The 25259-nt window shown below is 41.0% G+C and overlaps 1 protein-coding gene across 1 annotated transcript in view; it reads right to left on the reverse strand.

Moving 5' to 3' along the window:
• Positions 1 to 25259, reverse strand: part of DOCK3 (dedicator of cytokinesis 3) — a 441430-nt gene that overhangs the window by 61763 nt on the left and 354408 nt on the right. Inside the window, exons 21-27 of the mRNA XM_046674809.1 lie at positions 24320 to 24420; positions 18784 to 18865; positions 14332 to 14502; positions 11674 to 11866; positions 8582 to 8709; positions 6068 to 6172; positions 3947 to 4045 (exon numbers count right to left, since the gene is read on the reverse strand). Of these exons, the coding sequence (XP_046530765.1) occupies positions 3947 to 4045; positions 6068 to 6172; positions 8582 to 8709; positions 11674 to 11866; positions 14332 to 14502; positions 18784 to 18865; positions 24320 to 24420 (879 nt within the window). The remainder of the gene's footprint in view (positions 1 to 3946; positions 4046 to 6067; positions 6173 to 8581; positions 8710 to 11673; positions 11867 to 14331; positions 14503 to 18783; positions 18866 to 24319; positions 24421 to 25259) is intronic.

Raw genomic sequence — 25259 nt, forward strand, 5'->3', positions numbered from 1 at the left:
TAATATCATCTGAGGATAGAGATAGTTTCACTTCTTCATTTCCAATCTAAATGCCTTTTATTTCTTCTTCATGCCTAATTGCCCCGGCTAGATCCTCCAATACAATGAATATAATTGTCTAGAGAGGACCTCTTTCTCTTGTTTCTGATCTTAAGGTGAAAGCATTCAGACTTTTGTTATTAAGTATGATGCTGGCTGTGGGTTTTCCACAGATACCTTTTATCAGTTTGAAGAAGTTCCCTTCTGTTTCTAGTTTATTGAATGGTTTTATCACAAAAGGTTGGTGGATTTTTAAAAAATTCCTTTTTGGGCCAGCCCTGGTGGCCCAGCGGTTAAGTTCAGGGTGCTCTGCTTCAGTGGCCTGGGTTCGGTTCCTGGGCATGGACCTACATAGCTCCATTAGCAGCCATGCTGTGCTAGCGGCCCACATATTAAAAAACAGAGGAAGACTGGCACAGCTGTTAGCTTAGGGCAAATCTTCCTCAGCAAAAAAAAGCCTTTTCTACATGTATTAGGGTGATTATGTTTTTGTCTTTTATTCTACTTAATGATGTATTGCATTGATTTATTGTTATCTGTCAAACCAACCTTGCATTTCTGGGATAAATCCAACCTGATCACAGTGTATACATCTTTTAACATGTTGCTGGATTCAGTTTGTTAGTATTTTGTTGAAGATTTTTGCATTTATATTCATAAGGGATATTAGTCTGTAGTTTGCTTTTCTTGTGATATCTTTGTCTGGTTTTTGTATCAGGGTAAAACTAACCTCATAAAATGTTCCTCCCCTTCTGCTTTTTGAAAGAATTTGTAAAGGATCAGTACTAGTTCTTTAAAAATTCGACAGAATTCACCAACTAAGCCATTTTGTCTTGGGCTTTTCTTTGTGGGAAGTTTTAAATTGTTAACTTGATCTTGTCACTTGTGATAAGTCTTTTAAGATGGATATAATCAAAGAGACACTGAATTATACAGTTTAAAAGTATGAATTTTATGGTATGCAAATTATATTTCAATAATGCTGTCATAATAAAAGAAAACATGTACAGAACTCCATATCCAATGTGGTAGATTGAACATGTTCCCTCATCTCTGCTTCTCCTTAAATCCTCTAAAATGACAGTCAAGCAACAGAAATACATAGGTCCACAGAGACAAAGAAAAGAGGAGAGGAGAATACAGTAATCAAATGAGGTCATCACAGTAATCAAAAGAGATCAATAAATTTTGAAAGTTTTTTTGGTAACTTAGATACTTAAGAAAACCAATAGCTAAGAGCATTTGGAGGTGACAGCACCAGGAAGCAAGAATCTCAGAAGCTGTAGGCATCACCAGACACCTCTGTGAGACTGGGGTATGAGGGCTAAAAACAGGAAGATTGGTTTACAGTCTCCCCAAGATCCCCTCAGTCATCTCACATCAGTAGGTGGAGAGCCTTTCCCCATGCTGTCAGAAGACTGAGGGCTGCTCTCTGGAATAGCTGATCCCTGAGGATCTGTTCTCAAGGATTCAGCAACAGCTGAGGGCTGAGATGTCAAAACGAAAACAGGCATTGAGAGAAGGTTGACCTGCTTATCTGGAAGACTGCCAGCCCTTGTTGCTATTTGGTTCCCAAAATACTGGCAGGCTACTCCATCCCTGGGAGGGGTAAAGGATTCCTATCTAGGGAAATAGACAAAACCAAGAGAACAGGCCAACAGACATAGGAATTAGAGGATGCTCTGACCGAATGACCAGATCCTCTTTGGTCATCTACAGGGAAGCCTGCTAGAGACACACACATAAAGCACCAAAGTACCTCACTTTTAGACAAAGACTGACATCCAGGAGTCTCTGCATATAGGAGAAAAGTCTCTAACATGAAAGACTGAGACTGAAACAAATAAAAACAGGGCAAGTCTCCAGGAAAAAAAAGTGACCTAACAGTATCTGACAGATTTGACCATGAGGAAAGTTGGAAGAAGAGGTCTATTACAGAAATGATAGAAGGAGTAGGAAATCCTAGCCAGATTTGAAAACCAAAAGAAAACAAAAAACAAGAAAACAACAAAAGAGGCAATTAATTCCAAGAAAAACAAAATGTTTTACAAGAAAGGAAGTCTAATAGTACAACTCCTGGCTCACCACAGTACTAACCTAGCTGTTTTTTATAAAGAGTTGATTACCAGTTTAAACAAAAATGTATACAAACTGTATTCAAAGAACAAGAGGAAGGACATGTATGCATGAGAGATGAACGATTCAGGAGAAACATCCTCATCTTCCATGGGAAGAAGAAAATAGATAATAACTAACAATTAAAAATTTTAAAATGGCAGTAGAAGCTACTCAGAGAGCAGCACAAGAGTTTAAAATGGCTGATCTTGGGGGGCCGGTCTGGAGGCACAGCGGTTAAGTACACACGTTCCGCTTCAGTGGCCCTGGGTTCACTGGTTTGGATCCCGAGTGCAGACATGGCACTGCTTGGCAAGCCATGCTGTTGCAGGCGTCCCACATATAAAGTAGAGGAAGATGGGCACAGATGTTAGCTCAGGGCCAGTCTTCCTCAGCAAAAAGAGGAGGATTGGCAGCAGATGTTAGCTCAGGGCTAATCGTCCTCAAAAAAAAAAAAAATGGTAAAATGGCTGATCTTGGGGAGTAGCAACTGGATATAGCTCAGGTTGAGGCACGGAACCACCGTTTTATGTTATAAGCTTTGTAATATGCTTTGGTTTTAAAAATTATGTATATATATTGTTGTTATAAAAATAAACATTTAATTAAAAAGTAAGCGAATGATGCCACCCTGAGCTTCTGATGGAGAATCAGTTAGTACGTAAGAAACAAACACAGAGGATGAAAATGATCTTGAACAGCCAAGACTGGACTTTCAGGCTCCACACACCAGCTCAAGTACTACTTGGCCTGGATGTGAGCTCCGGCTCTGGCTAACTTTCAGCTTGCTTCAAAGGCTATCAAGTTCACCCTCTGAGATGACAGGCTGGCCTCAGTGCAATGAGTTAATGATAACAACCTGCAGAGACCCATGTCTGTGGAAAGACAGGCAGGATCAGATACTAGAAAGTGACAGCTGATACTTATTAACTGAAACAATATGATTAATAAAGATCACACAAACGAAAAACGGAGTAATGAATTACCAGGAAAAACAAGTGACTTGGCTCTGAATGGAGGCAGAGCACAGACCTAAAGTTTGCAGTAGTTCCTTTATCCAGGGATGAACTTAGTAGCATGTTTTAATGCAGATAAAAGCTCCAGGAGTCTGTCAGCAGCGGATACTGCAAAAAGCTTGGGAACGCTCTCCTGTCGTCTGGATCATGAGCCCATTTCTCTGCACTATCTGCCCCTCAGTGTTTGGATCCAGAGTCTGGCAGCCGATGGGCAGTGCTTACTTTTGCTCTCTACAGGTATCTTCCAGAAATACATTGTAATGAAAAGTTGTCACCATTATTATCTTTTTAATTGAGGTAACACTGATTTATAACATTGTATAAAGTTCAGGTGTACATCATTATACTTCACCTTCTGTATAGACCACAACATGTTCCCCACCAAAAGTCTAGTTGCCACATCATTATTATTATTATAGTTATTAAACAGTGGAGCCTGATTTGCAGAGACAAAATATAAGGCAACTGTTGAGTTCATAAGAAAGAGAGGAGAACTGGTTTGCTGACAACCAGTGAGGCCCACAGTCTCTCACAGAGGCACATGGTAACGGGGCTGCTATCAGTCAGGGAAAACGTGCCAATGTTACTGGGGTTTGGCTATATGGGGGACATTGCCAGTTTGAGGTCCTGAAAGCCACACTTTCAGCTATAAAGTAGAGCTACACCCTTGGCAGTACTGGTCACTTGCACTCGCTCTCTGGCAGATGAAAAGCCCCTGGGTAGTCTTAGCTGCATGCCTCCTTTTCTGGGTGAAAAGTCAGTGTTTTGCTGCCTACCTTGAGTTCATCTTTGCTCTGGAAGTTGTCCAAGAGGTGCTGGTAATGGGTGTCACACATCTGGCGGAGCAGCGAGAGAAGGCAGGACACATACTCGCCCTGGGGACCAACCAAAAAACCACTTAGCACAGTCAATCACAAAGGCTGTGTCCCCCCAATCCATAGAGGGCAAGGAGAGAAGGAAGGGTCTGAGATGGCCCCAATGATCATGAAAGGGAAAGTGATGACACTGGCCCTGAAAATGAGTTTTCTTTTCTGCTAAGGGAGGCCTGAAGGGCTTGGGAGTTTTAATAAGACCTCTGCAGCACTGAGCTAATCGAAAAACCTTAACCTATAACAAAGAAGTACTTCAATAGCCTAGTTGCTTTTTGCTAGGAAAGTTTTGGCTAAACAGTCCTTTGTCACTATATGTTGCCAGGGCACTGTATTGAAATCTGGAGGGGCTACTCAGAAAAGGGTGCTCAACCTTCTCTGTTCATCCTGTTGGGCTGGAGCAGCTCTTCTACAAGGATCTCTTTGGGGACTTTCCAGAGCTTACATGTGGTTACCAGACATGCAGATGGAATATAGTAAATCAACATAACCATCTGGAAAGTAGAGGAGTCAAAACTGACTTTTATGAGAAGATGAACTACGGGCTTTACAACAAGTAAAAATTTAAGGATAAAAAATAAATTTTCAAAATTTCTTCAAGTTCCAACTGGGGTACATGGAAGAAAACCCTGCTTTAAGGACTCCAAAGACTTTCACTATCTTACAGCAAGTTTTGGCCTGGGGTAGTCAAGCATGGCCTCCTCTTAGAAGGTTGCCTCTTCAAAAGGGATGGAGGAAATCACTCCATTTGGACAATTTTCAAATGTTTTTAAACTCACGGGGAATTTGATAACAGTTTTTTAGTTTCTCAAATCCTTTCTAGAGCCATGAAATTATTATACCTATATGCATGTAAAGTATATACGTGTACCTGAGCTTCAGTTTTATCTGAAAAAATGGGCATAATAAGCCATAATTCATAGATTTGTTGTGAGGATCAGATGAATTACTGTATACAAAGCAATTAAGTAAAAAGTTCAGTGCATAAAGAAGTGCTCAATAAATTATCATCTTCATTAAATCTATATAAAATGAATTGCTTCATTAGTATTGCTAAATGAGTTAATATTTGTAAAGTGCATAAAGCAAGGTCTGGCCCACAATAAGAACTATGTTGTTGTTGGTTAGAAGGATCGGTTACCAGGACATACAAGGGAGCATATATTTTTACCTACAGCAAGACTGCCCTCAATAGGAGCTCCAAAGGTAGCAGACATTCTTTCCAAGCCCAATGCTCCAGAACACATGCCAGCTCTCTTCTCTCTCTGCTCTCCCTAGCATGCTGGAGCTTGCCTTGCTCCCATAGAGTTTTCTTCAAAGAGATTATTGTAATCTCCCACCTGCCAACTGGAAGATTCCATGCAATCTGTTTATCATATTCCAACATCAGGGCTAATAAGTCCACTCTGGAAACAGGAGACGGGGCTCTGGGGGCTGTCTCTGCCCCTTCTGAGAGGCTTTCCCAGTCTGTTTCTCTTCTAATTAGATCATGGGAGATCATTATCCAGTAAGGCCAGTGTAATCCTATCTCATCACATTTTTCCTGGTGATAGACATTTAGATACAAACACTATGGACAAAAGCAACTACTTTGTTACAAGAAAGTTCTGAGAAAATTATTCTGTTGTATACATCATTTAGGAGAGCGTGTTCTTAGAAGAAATAGCCTATTTTTTCACCTTACCTCTTACCACATCTCTGCTTCATTCCACATTATAGAAAGTGACTTGACTCAAAAGCCAATGGAGACAGTGTGCAGGAAAACAGAACAAGAAGCATTCTCTGAATCTGCCCTAAAGTAGACTTCTAAGAGTATGAACCTAGGGTTTTCAGAGTGGAGAGGCAAGTCAGATTCGAGGAGGGAAAAGGGTGGCATGCTGGCAACCATGGAGGAAGGGAGGATGACAGGATGCTGAGATGGAGGTTGGCGTGGAGGAGCCCCAGGTTAGAAAAGAAAGCAAGAAAACCTGAATGTTAGTTACTAACAGTGATCTCGGCTGTGCACTGCGGGCACCGCTGCCCTCTTACCGCCTCCTGAGCGTGCGATTTGCTCATGATGGTGAGCAGAGTCTGCAAGAGCACGTCCAGGAGGCTCTCCACCATCATTTCTACCTCCTCTATGACATCTGCCTCCTGGAGCAAGCAGCGAGAGAGCACACCATTAGCATCAGGCCAGGCTGACATTCAGCTGGCAGTACTTACTAAATCAGTCATGTCAGGAGTGGTCTTCTGACTGGGTTCTCAACACTGAGCTCTCGGCTTCACTAGCATGCAGTATGAAGGAACTTGGAACAACAGCTCTGAGAGGAGGTGAGGCACACCTGTCACTGTTGACTGGTATGGTGGCTGGAGTCTTACCCTAACCTAGCACTACCCTAACATCCACAATTCTGAACCTCAGGCAGATACGTTAATTTCAATATACAGGGCAGAAACAAAGGTCCTGAGTTAAATTTTTCTTTGATTTCCCTAGAAAAGTCAGGGGAAAGCACAACACTGGTAACACTTAGAGAAAATGGTAAGTATTCACACCACAGTGTGTCGTGGTAGCACCTTCACTATTGCTAATGCACACAGAAGTATCTCAGTCTTTCTGAAGACCGTTTTTCCCTCAGGGTTTTCTCCTTGGGTGATCTTAATCTTTGCCAGCCCCGACTGCTCTCCAGGTATGCCTGGGTCCCGCTTCTAGCTCCTCAGTATTCTTGTTTGTGTCCCCTGGTCCATCCGAAGAACTCTGATCTCAGTGCACCTTTCTTGGGCAGCCTCACAAAAACAATGGAGCATGTCTCCTCACTAAGGGCTACTTCCTAGGTATCATGCTATGAATTTAGGAAGAGTCCGTGCCATCCTTTTATAGACTTCTCACATTCAATCTCAAATCCTGCAGCTTGATTTTAATTATCTCATAAAGAGATTCCGATTGCCACCTCTCCAGCCTCTTTATACTGTTTCTGGTCCAAATATCCATCTGTCCATCCATCCATCAACCATTTACCATATATCAGTCACTGTTTGAGAACCTAAGTATACAGAGGTGAACAAGAAAGACATATCGCTGCTCTCATGGAGCTAAAACTTCATTTACCCCCTACTCATCCATTCAATATAATTATACTGTGCCCCATTCTAAACAAAGAATTTGAGCAGCTCTTGGGGCAAGAGTCATCTTTCTCATGTGTTGAACTCATCATAACACTCTTATCTGTGTTATCTCTTTGAGTAGTTGTAAACCATTAATTGCACCCAACTCTCTAGCCCCACAAATACAACCAGACCATCTCCTTCAAATTTTTCACATGTTCTCCTTACTCTTCATTCCTCCCTTCCCTTTATTTTTCCCTTAAATTCCTCTCCTTCCTTTAGCAATAAGCCTCCCATCCCCTCAAGTCTGACTTTGGGTTACCAGTAGACCTTATGCGCTGGTCTTGCCTCTCTGAAGCTTGGTGGGAAGAAGAGCTGCTAAGCCTTGCCTGGAGCAAAGAACAAACAACAGGGTCACTACGACCATCATAGTCACTCTGCCAAGCTGGGTCCCAGTCACCAGATGGTACTTTCAATCTGGACACCAAAGTACCCTATTGGGTCCCTGTATCCTACTCAAACCAAGCATACTCTTCTTTTCAAGCCCCACTTCTGCTCTACCTGGATAGCCTAACCTCCTATGTTCTTATCATCTGGCTATCAGCCTTCATTTTAAATGCATTTGAAATTTTATTCTCTAGAAACCTTATCTCAACTTAATAAGATGATGTAGTAAAAAACTCAGTGTTGCTCTTAATTTATTTCTTTGTACTTTCCAAATTTTCTATAAGAAACGTGCATTTCTTGTTATCATAAATATATAAAATAAGTATCATTAAAATAAATTCCTACCCTATCCATGCATGATACACCTTTTCTTCCCTCTTTTCCTATCCTCCTCACTCCCCTCTCACCACAGATCTCTTTGAAAAAGAAAAAATAAAGATGAAAGAAAATACGCAAAAGCATTACTAGTTGAAACCTGACTCCTAAAGTACACTTCTACCATCCTATAAAAGCTCAGAGCTCTTGTGGGCAACATTTATCTCTTGTACATCCTGACCTCATCTGTCATGGTATAGGAATGCCATATGGGCGGAATCAAGCTGCCATGCCAGGAAGCTGACAGAAAAGTCTGAATGAGCAAGCTGCCTCTCAGCCTGGGCCTGCCTCCCTGTGCTCATGTCTGAGCATCCTCAGAACACTCTCAGGAGCACAGAATCAATACCTTTTGATAGAAAGAGAGCATGGCACAGGATTGGGCTTTCTGGTACAATAGATAACTACGCTTCTGGATGGATTTATGGTAGTACAACTTTTTAAAATAGCAAGATTATGTTGTGCTGAGAAGCCTGCTGGGCACACACAGGCCTCCATTCACTTGGGCACCTTCCTGTCACTGATGAAAGCTTCTCTGACTGAGAAGTGTACAAAGTGATCTTTGTTAGCCTGCCTCTGGCTAAAGAAACACAAGACTGGGGGAGAGGTGGCTCGGGGGTGGAGTGAATATGGGGCCACTACCAGAGAGCTGGTCTTGATGATGGAGAAGATGCTGCCAAGAATCCCTGAGCAGATTAGCAGCTCTTTCTGTTGCCTCAGGTGAAGGTGAATGTGATGGAGAACCACAGGAAGCAGGATGCGGCGGGATTCTGGGAGAGAAAACACAAAGGTGAAGAAGTCCTTTAGAGGAGAACTAGCTATCTCTGGAAGCCAGTGGAACCATGGGACTTAGCTGGTCTCAAAGCAGGTGGGGCTTGGACAGGAGCCAAGCTGAGGACACCCCCTTACCTTATGTGGGCCTAAAAGCTCACTTTCTGGACGTTATAAGATATTTCACAGCATTATCCTTCTATCTCTCTTTCCTGCTTTCTCATTTTAGCCTAGGTATCTATGGCATTTTGTGCAGGATGACTGTCAGGAGATTGCTTCCCCCAAAAAAATCTCTTTTAATTTGGACTAGACTCCAAATTAAAAGCACAGCTTACAGTGAAAGCTCCATTTAAATGACACACCTACTTCTATGAACTACATTGATTGAACTTACAGACTTGATATCGATTATAAATGGCCCCTCTTCATGATGCCCTGGCTATGCCATGATGGCCTGGCACTTCCACCCCCATGAGCATTTACTTTGTGGTAGCCATGATGCTTCCTTTTCCCCTCAGGCTTGTGGGATGCTAGTAGTGTCCACAGCAATGAAGGGAATAGAAGCAGGACTTTTGTTATAAGCCTTTGATAATTATCTAAACCTTATTGCCAATACACTGCATACATTCAAATATTTTTCTTTTCTTCTCTCCTCAATGTTACCTAAATAGCATTTTCATCAGGAGGTGACTATATTTAGAACGCTGAATTCAGGAAGGCTGAATCCTAGTTCAAACTCCTTTATTAATTCACTCTAAGATCTTAGGCAGGCTGACTCCTCCTATGGGCTTCATTTTCCCTATCTGTAGAATGAGGTGCTAATGGCCTCTTCCACATTTATTTCACAGGTGTGGCGAGAAGCCAAAGTGAAATACAAGTGTCAACATGTTTCTGGTGTCCTACACTCCTATACATTCAGTGATTGTGTAACTCTGTAGGTACCTTCATAGCTGGCCAGCATGATTCAGTCAGATGAACAGTAACACAAGCTACGGCATTTTGGATTTATTGTTCATATTTGCCCATAATTATAACTGTGTTCCAGAAAAAACTCAAAGAAAATCTTTTCAGCCAAAGACAAATTGCATGACATACAAGAGACTTTGGGACTGCCTTGTCAAATACTTAAAATATGTTCAAATAAAATGGAATGACAGCCATTCTATGTTTAAGGGATACTTGGATAAAAGAGAAGTTCATACTGTATTTTGTAGATCAAAACACCAACATAGCAGGATTTATAACAACCAATAGCTGCCTGCAGACAAAACCTAGAACCTGCTGAAGAAGAGACCAAACTGATACACTCTGAGAATATAAGTGTTGATTTAACGACACCATTGGTAAATATCCTTCTGCTTCAGGGAAGATGCTGCAACTCAGGGATTCAATGAAAGTGAGATGCAAATGAAAATCTGGTGATGGTTTGTCATCTCAAAATCCAATTACATAGTTCCACTGCTATATAAAGTTTAAGAAAAATTTTTCTTAAGTGATTATGGGAAGTGGCAAAAATATACAAAAATATTAGAAACATTAGAAATAAAAAAATATTAGAAGTAAACTATGTCAGTGAGGGCAGTCTGCTGTGTCCATTCCTGTATATTCAGAAAGTTCTTCTCTAAGCAGTGCACAAAGCTTGAGTGTGTGCAATGGCCTCAGTGATAGTGTGTCCAAACCAGTGATAAAATCTTCAGTCCAGGAACTGGTGAAGAGAGAAGTGTTTACCATAAACAGTTACTAGTTGAGAAAAGCTGACTTTCTTGGTACAGCTTTACCATCAGCAATATCCTACACTGCAGTTAAGTTAAAGGGAACATCTATTTAGTACTGCAAATATGTACAGTACTGGGCTGAGAAATTACTGTTCTCATACTTTAAAAGTCAAACTTAAAAAATTTTCCTACCAAAAATTCTAATTATAAAAATTCTAATAATAATAGTTTTGCTAGCATTTCAGATTTATTCTTATGCCCTAGAAGTGTATTCCACGATAGTGATATTCTGCTTAAAGGATCAGGCTCATATTGATCTTAATACCTGGCCACTGAGTGCTTGGTACCACTGCAAGGTTGCACTTTATCACATTCAATGTGGTTTTGGGTGTGGATCTGGAGTTTCTCTCTGAAAGGCAGGCTGGGTTGCTGATGGTATTTGTTAGGCTGTCCTGACCTCTTGAGGAGCGTGAAGGGCTCCCTTTGTCTAATCCTTTTTGTCTAATCCTTAGAACCTCCTTCAAAGAAAGGAAAAGGAATCTATCTGACTAGTGAGGCAAGGGACCAAGAAAGTACAGTGTGTCCTCAGGGTCCCCTTTTAGGGTCTCCTTTAGTATGTCCTTGACTTATCCATATCCCCTTGGGCTAGATCCTTTTTTCTTGCTCCCCTTCCTTTCCTTCTGCTTTCCTCTCCTGCTGGGGGGTGTGGCAGGCCCTACTCTTGGCAACTGGCTAGACTTGTGGTCTTGAAGGTTGCTTAGCACCACCCCATGTGGGTCCCTCGGAATAAACTGTGAGTGAGACAGCAGGCCTAGTCTTGGCTGCATTCTCTAACACAGTTTACCAAAAACTCTGGGATTTTTTTTCAGTTTTTTCTTTTTGGTGAGGAAGATTCGCCCTGAGCTAACCTCTGTTGCCAATCTTCCTCTTTTTCTGCTTGAGGAAGATCAGCCCTGAGGTAACGTCCATGCCAATCTCCCTCTATTTTGGATGTGGGATGCCTCCATAGCATGGCTGATGAGTGGAGTAGGTCTGTGTCCTGGATCTGAACCTGCAAACCTGGGCCGCTGAAGGGGAGCACACGGAACTTTAACCACCTGGCCACAGGACTGGTCCCCCCAAAACTGCATTTTAAGGGCCACTGGCTTCTTGCACAATGGTTGGCATAGCTGATCCTTTGATTACCATTGGGCTAACACCCTGGAAAGGAAGAAAGGTGAGTTTGACTCTCATCCCAACTTGATTTACCTGAGAAAGAAAACAGGCGGCTGTCCACAGTCCTGGCAATGGACTGTAGCTTCACAACATCCATTGACTGCCCAATGTGCACAGTGCTGGGCATGCTCCCCAGAGTCCCTCTCACAAACTCTGCCACCTCCTGCACGGTGAACATTTGCAGCAGCTCATCAAAGATGGTTGGGAAGGAATTGAGGAGTGCAGCCTGCAGAAGCAAGTGAAGTTGCGGTTAGCTCAGAGTTAGGAGTATTTCTATCTTGCATATTCATGCACTGTAGCACCCCTGCCTCAGATGTGCTCCTCCCTGGCCTTTGACCCCATTCATCCCTTCAGCGCTCTTGTGGCATGGAACAGGAAGGATCAAAAAGGAAACCAAAACAAGAGAATTTACTAGCGCCCAGGCCACTTGAAGCTTTCATAACTTGCCAATGCATTTGCTGGCAAGAGAAGGGAATATAAAGAGAAAGCAGCTCAACACGGTTTAATAGCCAAAGCTGTTTTTGCTCATGAAATGGATTAAAAGTTTTTGTATGTCTCTAAAACCAAGCTCTTGACTTTCCAATTTTGGTTCCAAACTCAAGCCAGGAACCTCTCAAAGCATGTATGGCAGAGATAGCTGAGCACCTCCAAGCAGCACTAGCTGAACTCCACTCACAGCCTTGCAGCCAGCAATTCAGCTCTGAGAGCTGGACTATTTTCCCAGAACAGAGACATTTATTTGAAACCATAAAATCCAAAGACTCTGTAAATTATTTCCTTCATATGTGATGCCTGGCAGTCTCAAGTATAAATGCAAAAGGATGGAGAATGTTTGGATTTAGTCATCCATGAACTCTTGAGGACTGTTGATGGCATTGGGATAGAGTTCAGCGATCTAGATGGCCTGAGAAAATGAAGAGTGTGTGTTCTAAGACTTCTCTTCTAGGATCTCAGCTCTAGTAGACCCATGAGGTGGCCTCTTAAGGACAACCTGATAATAGTTCCAGAGATTTGGGGAAGCAGAGTAGGATAGGAAAAAGAGAATGGGTTTTGGAATTAGAAAGACATGAGTTTGAATCATAGTTTTACCACTTATCTGCCATACAACCTTGGGTGAATTACTGCCTAATCCGCAGTTTTCTCATCTATAAAATGGGGACAGTGCTATTACTTCTCTCCTGGTATTGGTATGAAGAAAAATATTAGGTGCCTAAAGTTAGTTTCCAGCAGAGTGCCTGGCACACAATAGGCCTTCAATAAATGCTGGCTCTCATTCTTCTCTCTTAGACAAGCAGAAGCAGCATGAACAAGGCTTTTCCCACTTTTCAGTCCTCTTACACTATTAACCCAAGATTTACAAAGGGACATGGAGTGGCACCTTGAGACAAGAAGGTGAGAGTGTACTCTTCCTAAGTGGCAGGGAGGGGAGGGGAAGATGTTTTTCTTAACTGCTTCAAAAGGCAGTAATTTCACTCACTCACTGGCCTAGAGTACAGAACCTATATGAATTCTATCTGCAGATTTATAACTCCCTGAGATATCAAACAGATTGTTTTGCAGTAATTAGAACCAGTACAAAAACATATTATTATAAACGGCTAGACACAAAAGACAAGGGGGGAAAAGCAGGCACTTCATAATCAACATGAAGGAGTAGGTGTCCTGGGCCCTTGTTGGCAGGAATAGACGGGCTGAGCGAGAGGAAGGGAGGAGGAAGATGAGTTGCTTGGAGTACTTAGGAGGGGAGACCATGGAAGGAGCCTTTCTTATAGAGGCACCTGGCGACCTTGAGGTATTCTGACTTTTTTATAGAGTCTAGCTCCCAGTTGCTCACTTGTTCTCTGGGCCAACGGGCCTAAAGGCAACTGGCATCAACAGGCAACACAGAGGCAAGTAGAAACAAAAAAGGGACTATTCTAATCTTAAACAAGATATTTAAACATACATTTGCACTAATGACAGACTTGGCAGAAACTGAGTGAACGGACATGAGAGAGGCTTTCTGGTCTTTGCTGACAGGTTTTGATAATTGGCTTCAACAATCAAAGAAGAGTAATCCATTAGATACAATGTTGACATTTATTGTAAGAGAAAATAACCCCCCTGTGACTGGGGTAATGAACAATATCCTTGATCCTTTCTAGGGTGAGGTTACATAGAAAGGTACAGATTAGCTGATCAGACACCTTAAACATAAGGAAGCAAATTTCCTTCCACACTGATATTTCCAATAGAATCTAATCCTAAATCTTAGCAAAAGTTTTATAGTTATTTCTGCTGTTTTTCAACTTATTTCACTCTTAGCTGCTGGAATGGACAAGTACTTATCTAAGGTTTTTTAAATTAATACAGTGACTAGGAAATAAAATTCCATACACATTCTGAATATCCTCTGTAAATAAGATGTTCATAAACAATTAAATAAATTTGGTCTAAAGAGGGGTCCTGAGAACAAAGTTGTGCTTCTTCACCGTAAAGCCATTGAGCTGTTTTCTATTTGGCAGCTAGGGCACAGCTGGTTTGAAGTAAAAGTAGCGTTTTGTTCTATTAGGTATTTCCTTGTAAATCACCTCTTACCCAACACATAGGAACCTGGCAGGGCTTCTTTGACTTTGGAAGCCAGAGGACAAAGAAACCACCTCCTAAGACAGAGAAGAATCTAGCAGCAAAACTTCCCTGCAGCTCACAAACCTGTGTGAAAAGGAGTGTTTCTGAGTTTCTGCTGTCCAGACTGAGGACAAACCGGATAGACTGGAAAAGTTCTTGGATGCTGGACCGGAACTGCTCCTCTTCCATCCCACACGTGGCCCGTGAATACAGGATCCTTGACTGAACGATGAACTTAAAAAGGTACTCCAAGGCCTGGAGGTATGAGAGGAAAAGGGATAGAAAGGTGTTAAAGATGACTAGGAACACATAGCAGGGAATAAAGGGAAAAGTAAAAGCAAATTCTACACCAAAATCAGGTGATGGACAATTCCAACTATGGAGACAAGCACTTTCTTTATTTTTAAACTTTTTCCTCAAAAGTCTAAATGGTTACCAAGCAGCAGCTGTCTTCTTACTGAGAGAATCATCAAATTATTTCATGACTGTTTTTTGAGGTTCTGGAATTGAGGAACCATAGACTGGTATGAAAGTAGCTGAATTCAAGAATATACAGGATCAAAATGAAATAAAGTTTCTCTGCATTTTTTTTTCAGTTCTGAAAATAAGAGGCTACAAAGGCAATGATGTAAGAACCTCTTGTGAATTTATTCCAAGAAGGAAGAGTCTTTTAAGGAGTCTTCTGCATATTTGAAAAATAGTTGGAGCCTGACACAGTGCTAGCCTTCTCACCAGGGGTCAAGTCTGGCAAAAACTTGCCCCTGGTTGCACAGCAGCTTGTGGACCTGACACAGCCATTCTTCATCTTCTTCCAGAGCAGGACACCTGCCATAAACAGTTCACGAACAATACAGAAGAGGATGCTCCAATAATATGTTTTGGGAGCAGAATCTGATTTTGAGAGTCCCTGCAGCTTGGCCCATGCTTATGAACAGAGTAATTCTCTTTTAAGAGAACAGATTCAAGATTTGAGATTATGCTTTCTAGTTAAAGAAATGCCACACATTTCCCAGACACTGGAAAGGGAGAAACTTATCCAAGGAAGAAACAAATGGAGCTCAGTTACTTAAAATATATAACAGGAAACAATTCCCAAGCTATTTTTCATGATCTATCCATCTGTCAGGTTTCACAAAGCAAAACTTTTTTTTTTTTTTTTTTTTTTGTGGCCCACACTAAACTAAGCTGGCATTGGAGGATGGCTAGTTTAGAAAAATGTGTCTTCCAAGGTTTGCACCAGAAGATTTTGTAGAGTGTGTGGCCTCATCTCCATAAATGCTACAGCCTCCATGCCAGTAGTCTTTTAATGCCTGGTCTGTAAAGAACCTAGAAAGTCTGCGCTACATACTCTAATTTTAAAAAGAAAAATGTTTTCTTCATCATCAGTTTTTTTCAGTTTCAAACAACTACCACAAGAGATGTACTGAGTGGCTTGAAACATCCACTAGTTTCAAAGTGAGAGGCAGAATCAGACAGCAAAGTCACATGTACTTCCTGGGCATGAGGGCTTAGTTTCTCCATTAATTTCTAAAATAGAAAATATTGTGCAGAGAAGCACAAGGCTGGTGTCAAAGAGAGCCCTGTGAAAATCTGGACAAGGGCATGGAAAACAGGTCCACTTCTGGTCATCCTTCATCACCTGACTTCCCCCTTTCCCAGTCCTCTTGATTTTTATGTTCAGTACCAGCTTGGCCAGGACCAGATGATGCCAGCTGCCTGTGACAGATGCAACTGGGGTAGGAGAGGAGGGTAGAAGAGTGGAGTAGAAGATAAGGGGTGGATCCTGTGGAATTTGTTAAAAGTTCAAGGGTGCTCCCAGCCCTGTGTGGAGATGATGGAACACTTAACTGTGGCCGAAGCAGCTCCTCTGTCTTTTTTAACTTAAGTTAATAGGCCTGAAAGGAAAAGAGATCCTGAAAGTTATTACAACCTTTCTATCACCAAGGAGATCCATTTTACCTTCTCTTTCCTCCTCATGGCTCCCCGGTAAAGACCAGGTATGCAGCTCAGCAGTGAAAACTGAGCTGTCTTTGGGAATGTCTTGCCAAAAACCTTCCTCAAATCCACCAAGGAGACCTGCTACAGGTCATTCACATGGGAACAAATAATATAACCAAGTAAGAAAATAAAGGACTCTTGATTTTTATCTTCTTTAGTGGAAGAACTTTTTTGGAAAGGTTATGACTCTGAAAGTGAAGGAAGAGATGGAATATGAATGGCAAGAATAAAGAGGAGCAATTAAATAAAGAGCAATAAAGAGGAGGAGGTTTCCTGGTCCATAGCTTATGATACCAGAATAAGAGGTGCCAGGCTAGGAGATAAGCATCCTGTGAAGAAGGATGAAAACAAGACTGGACAGAGACTTACCAGTTTGGTCAAGAGGACTTGTAAACCAAAATTTGATGAAGAAAGGGAAATGGCCTGATAAAACCTTAGGCCTACATGCATTAGTATTAGATGCCACTCAAACAAGTTTGAAATAGTAAGAAGTAGTATGAAAGTACCTCAGAAAAGTACTCCCTCAATGGAACTCTTCCTTCTCCCCACCCACACCTGATCTCCAGGAATTCTGCGCCTCCAGAAGTGATCCTGCCATCAACTCAGCTGATCTAGCCAGACCCCTTGGAACAAACCTCAGATTTCCCTTTCTGTCACATCCCACATGCAATCTAACATTTGAAAGCCTAGGCTTTGGTCGCGTCAGCCATTTTTTGGTTACTAGGAAACTCTTGCTCTTTCCCATTCAGGCTTTTAACCAAGTTGTTTCCTCAGTCTAGAATGCTGCAGCTGTCAATACTGATTTCAGCTCAGAGGTCACCTCCTCGGAGAAGCTTTTGCTAAACTTTTGATCTGAAGTAAACCTTCCTCTCCAGCTAGTCTATTCCATGATCCTTTTAATTTCCTTCGTGGTATTCAACAAGTGTTTTTTTTCTCACTGACTTTGTGTATTTATCTGTTTCACATGTTTATTGTCTGTCTTTCCCCCACTTGAATGGAAGTGCCGTGAAGGCCTCGCCTTTTTGGCTTGGCCCCTGCTGAATTCTCAGTGGCTAACAGAGTGTCTAACACATGGTAGGTATCAAGCAATCCTGACTGAATGTTTTTCTTAGGAAAAAACGACTTCTGTGATGTCTCCTCTAGGATCCTTAAGCAATTAATTTATGGAGTCACCAGAATCTTTTGCATTTAACTCAATTTTTATGCCCTCAAATATTGTGTGAGGCACCTAACAGATGCTGGGATTCAGAGAACAGAACCCAGGCCCGGCCCTCATATCGGACTCCAAATGGTGCTCTACACCTGTGTTTGTACTTCTTCCCCTCAGGACACAGGGGATGTGTTCTTTTAAGGGGAGAGGCCAAACTTACTCCTGTTTGCATCTTAGCACCTGTAACAGATGCTGACTGCTCAGTAGACATGTAATGTATGAAGAAGGACAGAAATGAGACTTGTGGCCTTAGATTTTTACAGAATGTGCAGAGAAGAGACACGGGAAACACAGACCTATGATTTAATTTTGCCTCTTCAATCTGATGATGCTGATGATCCTTAGAGAAACATCTGTTTCATCTGTTACCATGTGAAAAGAACAGCAAAATCATAGGCCCTGTAGTACTTAGAGCAGATGATGTGATATTAAAAGAGGATAGAGAGAAAGCTGAGCTACTTTGCTGCCCTTCTTTTATTGCTAACCAGAAATGGTGGGAAAGACATAGTTAAAAAGCAACTAAAAGAAAAGTAACTCAAGAACAAGAAAAGACAGGGACAGAAAGAGAGAAAGCATGGATTTGCTTTAAGTGCATTTGCAGAGGATATGACAGCTTTCTTCAAATAGATATCTGGAGAACTACTGAGTAAAAGAGGAATCGACATTCTCATAGGTGATTCTCTACAGTAGAAGCCGTAGCCATGAAAAGAAGTTACCAGAAAGTGGAATTAACTCACAATAAGGACGGTTCCCTGTAAAGCGGCGCTGCCCAGCAATGCAAAGGGCTGTCTGGTCATGGAACTTCCCCAAGAAGGGGTATTGTCATGCAGGACTCTGGGTTCCTCCAAAAGGTCAAGGTTTTAAGATTATCTTCTTCTCAACATATCCATATACAGAGCATCCACTCAGCTCTTTTTACTTATAACAGTTTTAAAAAATAATGTTTAGTAACTACTAAAGAAGGGAAAAGTAATGGAAGATCTTAATTCTAATCAATGTTGCTACCAACACTGGCTTAGAAGGAGATATTATACTTTAGCCAGGAGAAGCAAAGACTGATGCTGTTGGTAAAAACCAGGGAGGAAGGATGGCGAGGAGCCATGTGTACATTATCCCTCCCTCGTCCTTTAAGATAACATTATCAGGAATAAAAATATTCTGGGGCAAAATCGAGGTGAGGAAAGGGGAAATTCATGAATCAAGGCGGTCATTCCTGAAAACAAGGCAGTGTACTTGGATGTCTACACTTGTCCAGCACACTACACCATTGAGATTATTCACAAATAACTGCAGGGGTGGGCGCTTGTACAGCGAGCTCAGTATGTTACCCGCATGGCTTCCTGAATGTGGTCCTGCCGAATCAGTTCTGCTGAACAGTCCATGTACCACTTCAAACAGCGGATAAGCTCCCTGAGAAAGAAAACAGTTTCAGAAATCACATTTCAATCCAAAAGCAATGCAGCCTGAAATATCTGCAGCCCTGAATTAGCCACACAGGAAATACTATCCTGCTGATGAGCTAGAATGGAGTAACGGACTCATTACAGCTGTAAAACTCCGATCATCTGAGAACAGACAACACTCCTTGTCCATAAAGAGTTGCCACATTTTTTTTTTAAAGATTGGCACCTGAGCTAACATCTGTTGCCAAACTTCTTTCTTTTTCTTATTCTTCTTTCCCCCAAGCCCCGCAGTACATAGTTGTATATTCTAGTTGTAGGTCCTTCTGGTTGTGCTATGTGGGATGCCACCTCAGCATGGTTTGATGAGTGGTGCCATGTCCGTGCCCAGGATCCAAATTGGTGAAATCCTGGGCTGCTGAACTGCAGTGTGCAAACTTAACCACTCTGCCATGGGGCTGGCCCCCTATAGTTGCCACATTTTAATTAACAACTATAACTATTCTTTCCCACTCTCCCTGACACACATTTCTTCTTTGATTACGAGAAAGTTTTCCCAAAGTCTTGGACTGGATGTATATTTTAATTTTGTCTAAAACTGCTATGTCTCTAGAACACACAACAATTACTAGTAAACAGCAGCGTCTGAATAAAGATATATAGCCCCATGTGTCCCTCCTTGCTCCACCTCCATCCCATCTATCTTATTTCCTTAGGACCAAGTCATCTGAGTGGAATAGGATTACAGGATCAGAAGTTGCCTGAACGTTTACAAGGCAATAGAGCACAGAAGTCAAGAGTGCAGGCCCTGTTCAGACAGCAGGGTTCACATCTGGGGCCTATCAGTCTCTAGCTCTATATCCTTGGGAATTTATTTGATCCCTCTGTGCCTCATTATCTTCATTTAAAATATGGAGGAAACAATTGTACATCTCAAAGTTATTGTGAACACTAATGAGATGACACATGTAAAGCACCTAGCACAGTGCTTGCTCTTGAAAGTAACAATAAAGTGTCAGAGTTCCAGTGACTTCACAGTCTTGCCACCGTTGAGTTTTATTTATGTTTTAAAAAATTGTGCTAATTCCATGGAAGAAAATGGTGACTTTTTAAAAATTTCAAATAGAACTGCCATGATCCAGCTATTCCACTTCTGGGTATTTATCCAAAGAACATGAAAACACTAATCTGAAAAGATATATGCATCCCTATGTTCATGGCAGCATTACTTACAAAAGCTAAGACCTGGAAACAACCTAACTGCCAATGGACAGATGAATGGATAAAGAAAATGTGTTATACAATGGAATACTACTCAGCCATAAAAAAGATAGAATCTTGCCATTTGCGACAATATAGATGGACCTTGAGGGTATTATGCCAAGTCAAATAAGTCAGATGGAGAAAGACAAATACTATCTGATTTCACTCACATGTGGAAGATAAAACAAACACACACATAGATACAGAGAACAGACTGGTGACTACCAGAGTGGAAGGGGTGGGGCAGGGCAAAAGGGGTAAAAGGCACATTTGTACAGGGACGGATGGAAACTAGACTTTTGGTAGTGAACATGATGCAACCTATACAGAAGTTGAAATATAACAATGTACACATGAGATTCATATAATGTTATAAATCAATGTCACCTCAATAAAAAAAAAGATTAAAATACTTAGGAATAAGCTTAACCAGAAGGTGAAAGCCTTGTAATTTGAAAACTACAAACTGTTGCTGAAAGAAATTAAAGAAGATACTAATAAATGGAAAGACATCCATGTTCACGGATTGGAAGGCTTAATACTTTTAAGATGTCAACACTACCCAAAAAGATCCACAGGTTCAATGCAATCTCTATTAAAATCCCAATGGCATTTTTTGCAGAAATAGAAAAATCCATACTAAAGTTCATATGGAAATCTCAAGGGACCCTGAATAGCCAAAGCAATCTTGAAAAAGAAGAACAAAGTTAGCAGATTCCCACTTCCTGATTTCAAAACTTACTATAAAGCAAAATAGTGTGGTACTGGCATAAAGACAGATAGAAACATCATCAGAATAAAATAGCCCAGAAATAAACCCTTGTATATATGGTCAAATGATTTTCTTATTTATTTATTATTGTAGTAACACTGGATTATAACATTATATAGCTTTCAGATGTACATCATAATATATTTCGAATTCTGAGTAGATTACATCATGTTCACCACCCAAAAACTACTTATAGTCCATCCCCACACATGTGAGCCTAATCACTCCTTTTGCTCTTCCCTCTCCCCTTATGGTAACCACCAATCCAATCTGTTACTATGTGTTTTTTGTCGTTGTTTTTATCTCCTACTTACTTATGAGTGAGATCATACGGTATTTGACTTTCTCCCTCTGACTTATTTCACTTAGCATAATACCCTCAAGGTCCATCCATGTTGTCACAAATGGCCGGATTTCATCCTTTCTTACGGCTGAGTAGTATTCCATTATGTATATATACTACATCTTCTTTATCCATTCATCCCTTGAAGGGTACCTAGGTTGCTTCCAAGTCTTGGCTATTGTGAATAAGGCTGCAATGAAGATAGGGGTGCACATATCTTTATGAATGTGTGTTTTCAAGTTGTTTAGATAAATACCCAGCAGTGAAACAGCTGGATCATATGGTAGATCTATGCTTAATTTTCTGAGGATACTCCATACTGCTTTCCATAGTGGCTACACCAGTTTGCACCCCTACCAGCAGTGCAAAAGGGTTCCCTTCTCTCCACATCCTCTCCAACACTTGTTGTTTCCTGTCTTGTTAATTATAGCCATTCTGACCAGAGTGAGGTGATACCTCATTGTAGTTTTGGTTTGCATTTCCCTGATAGCTAGTGATGTTGAACATCTTTTCATGTGCCTGTTGGCCATCTGTATATCTATCTTCTTTGGAGAACTCTCTGTTCAGATCTTTTGCCCATTTTCTAATTGGGTTGTTGGTTTTTTTTTGTTGTTGAGCTTTATGAGTTCTTTGTACATTTTGGATATTAACCCCTTATCTGATATATGGTTTGCAAATATCTTCTCCCAATTGTTAGGTGGTCTTTTCATTTTGTTGAGAGCTTTTTAGTTTGATGTAGTCCCATTTGTTCATTTTTTCTGTTGTTTCCCTTGCCCGGTCAGACATGGTAGTTGAAAATATGCTGCTAAGACTGATGTCAAAGAGCGTACTGCCTATGTTTTCTTTTAGAAGTTTCACAGTTTTGGGTCTTACATTCAAGTCTTTAATCCATTTTGAGTTGATTTTTGTGCATGGTGTAAGATAATGGTCTACTTTCATTCTTTTGCATGTGGCTGTCCAGTTTTCCCAAGACCATTTATTGAAGAGAGTCTCCTTTCTCCATTGTATGCTCTTGGCTCCCTTGTCGAATATTAGCTGTCCATAGATGTGTGGGTTTACTTCTGGGCTCTCAATTCTGTTCCATTGATCTGTGTGTCTCTTTTTGTGCCAGTACCATCAAATGATTTTCAACAAGGGTGCCAAGACCAATAAATGGGGAAGGAATAATCTTTTTCAACAAATTGTATTGAGAAAACTGGATATCCACATGAAAAATAAAGTTGGAGTCTTATGTCGCACAAGAAACAAAAATTAACTCAAAATGGAATAAAGATCTAAATGTAAGAGCTAAAACTATGAAACTCAGGCAAAAACATAGGAGAAATGCTTCATGACATTGGATTAAGCAATGATTTCTTGGATGTGACGTCAAAAGCATAGCTGACAAAATAAAAAATAGATACATTGGACTACATCAAAATTGAAAACTTCTGAGCATCAAAGGACACAATCAACAGAGTAAAAAGGCAACAGGAGAAAATATTTGGAAATCGTATACCTGATAAGAGGTTAACATTCGGAATATATAAAGAACTCCTACAGCTCAATAACAAAAAACCAGACAACTTAATTAAAAAATGGGCAAAGAACTTGAAAAGGTTTTTCTCCAAAGAAGATACACAAATAGTCAATAAGCATATGAAGAGATGCTGAACATCACTAATAATTAGGGAAATGCAAATCAAAATCATAACAAGATACCAGCTCACATCCATTAGAAAGGCTACTATCAAAAAACTTCCAGGGGCCGGTCCCATGGCCGAGTGGTTATGTTCACGTGCTCTGCTTTAGCAGCCCAGGGTTTTGCCAACTTGGATCCTGGGCACAGACATGGCATGGCTCATCAGGCCATGCTGAGGCTACGTACCACATAGCCGAACTAGAATATACAACTATGTTCTGGGGGGCTTTGGGGAGAAGAAAAAAAAAGAAGATTGGCAACAGTTGTTAGCTCAGGTGCCAATCTTTAGGAAAAAAAAAAAACTTCCAAAATAGAAAGAACAGAAAACAAGTCTTGGTGAGAATGTGGAGATGCTGGAATCCTTCTGCACTATTGGTGGGAATATAAAATGGTACAGCCACTGTGAAAAACAGTATGGTGGTTCCTCAAAAAATTAAAAATACAATTATCATACGATCCAGCCATTCCATTTCTGGGTATATGCCCAAAAGAACTGAAATCAGGGTCTCAAAGAGATATTTGTACACCCACATTCATAGTAGCATTATTCACAATAGCTAAAGTTAGAAGCAACCGAAATATTCATCAACAGGTGAATGGATAAACAAAATGTGGTATATACATACAAAGGAACATTATTCAGCCTTAAAGGAAGGAAATTCTGACACACGCTACCTCATGAATAAATGTTGAAGACATTATGGTAAGTGAAATAAGACAGTCACAAAAAGACAAATATTGTATGACTCAATTTAGATGAGGTACCTAGAATAGGCAAATTCATAGAGACAGAAAGTATAATGGTGGTTTCGCAGGGGCTGGGGTGGGGAGGGGGAATGGGGAGTTATTGTCTAATGGGTATAGAGTTTCAGTTTTGCAAGATGAAATGAGTTCTGGAGATGGATGGTGATGATGGTTGTACAACAATGTGAACATACTTAATGCTACTGAGCTGTACATTTAAAAATGATTAAGATGGTAAATTTTATGTTATGTGTATTTTGCCACAAGTAAAAAAATAAATAAATGAAGTTAAAAAGAAAGGTCAGCTGAATGAACAGTGGTTGCCACTGAGCTTTTTTTTAAGCCTTTCTTTTTTTTTTATTTTTTATTTATTTTTTAATTTTTTTTTAAAGATTTTATTTTTTCCCCTTTTTCTCCCCAAAGCCCCCCGGTACACAGTTGTATATTCTTCGTTGTGGGTCCTTCTAGTTGTGGCATGTGGGACGCCCCCTCAGCATGGTTTGATGAGCAGTGCCCTGTCCGTGCCCAGGATTTGAACCAATGAAACAATGGGCCGCCTGCAGCGGAGCACGCGAACTTAACCACTCGGCCACGGGGCCAGTCCCAAGCCTGTCTTTCTATTTAAACACAAGTCCTATTCATGATATCAAACACAACTTACTTGTATGCCAGGGCTCCAGCAAAGTGCTTCTGGATGTAAGTGTCCATTACAGGCCGGAAGTGGAAATATTTGATGTCTCGGAGCAGGTTGATGATGAATACCTGGGAGAAATGGAGAGTATCAGGGTTCACTGGAGGCCTCAGATGTATCCCCAGCAGGAAACAGAACTCTTGCTTCTTCAAGGAACATCAAACTATCAGTGTTTTCTCTAGTGTTCACCATGGGCAGTGAATGTAATATTTCCATTTTGTGTCTGTATTTCTGTCTTGTCTGTTCTATTCCTATCACCCCCAGCCTCCCAATCCAGCTTTGGGACTCATCTGTTTATGTCAGTGTTACTCTGAGGTTCTCTCTTTACAATAATGCTGGGTGGTAAAATACGGACCAGGGGAAGGTAAAACAATACCTATGTAGGTGGCATAAACACTAAGGTGTCTCAAAAAACTTGGAAAAGAGAGAAAAAAAAGATTGTCCTGTGAGCCAAATCAGCTATGAAAGGCTATGCCCTTCAGAAATGGGGCTGGCTAGCCAGGGAAGCAAGAAAGAAGAAAAGCCAGAGGGGCAAACTATGTAAGTGCCATTTAACTCTCACCTCTGCTCCTCATTATAAGGTAGACTTAGAGTATCCGGTTCTCCTTGAACATACAGCCCTCCTGTGAGACTGGATATATTAAGTAAATGCACTAAACATTCAAATCACTGTCCATTCTCACTAAGGAAACTTCTGAGACTCTGGTTCCAAAATAACTGCGCAGAGGGAGAGAGTATGATGCTCAGACCAGCACGAGTGAGTCTCTGCTTTTCCTGGTGGTTATATCCTACTTTGTAAGTGAAAAACAAGCTGTCTTGCTTTCTATATTAGTTTCTGGGCCTTTTGTTGGTGTAGGTCACTATTTCAGGGGTCAGACAACCTTGAAATAGTGATGAGATTGAATGCCAG

Source organism: Equus quagga, chromosome 1 (assembly GCF_021613505.1).
Source record: "Equus quagga isolate Etosha38 chromosome 1, UCLA_HA_Equagga_1.0, whole genome shotgun sequence".
In the NCBI taxonomy this organism is placed as follows: domain Eukaryota; kingdom Metazoa; phylum Chordata; class Mammalia; order Perissodactyla; family Equidae; genus Equus; species Equus quagga.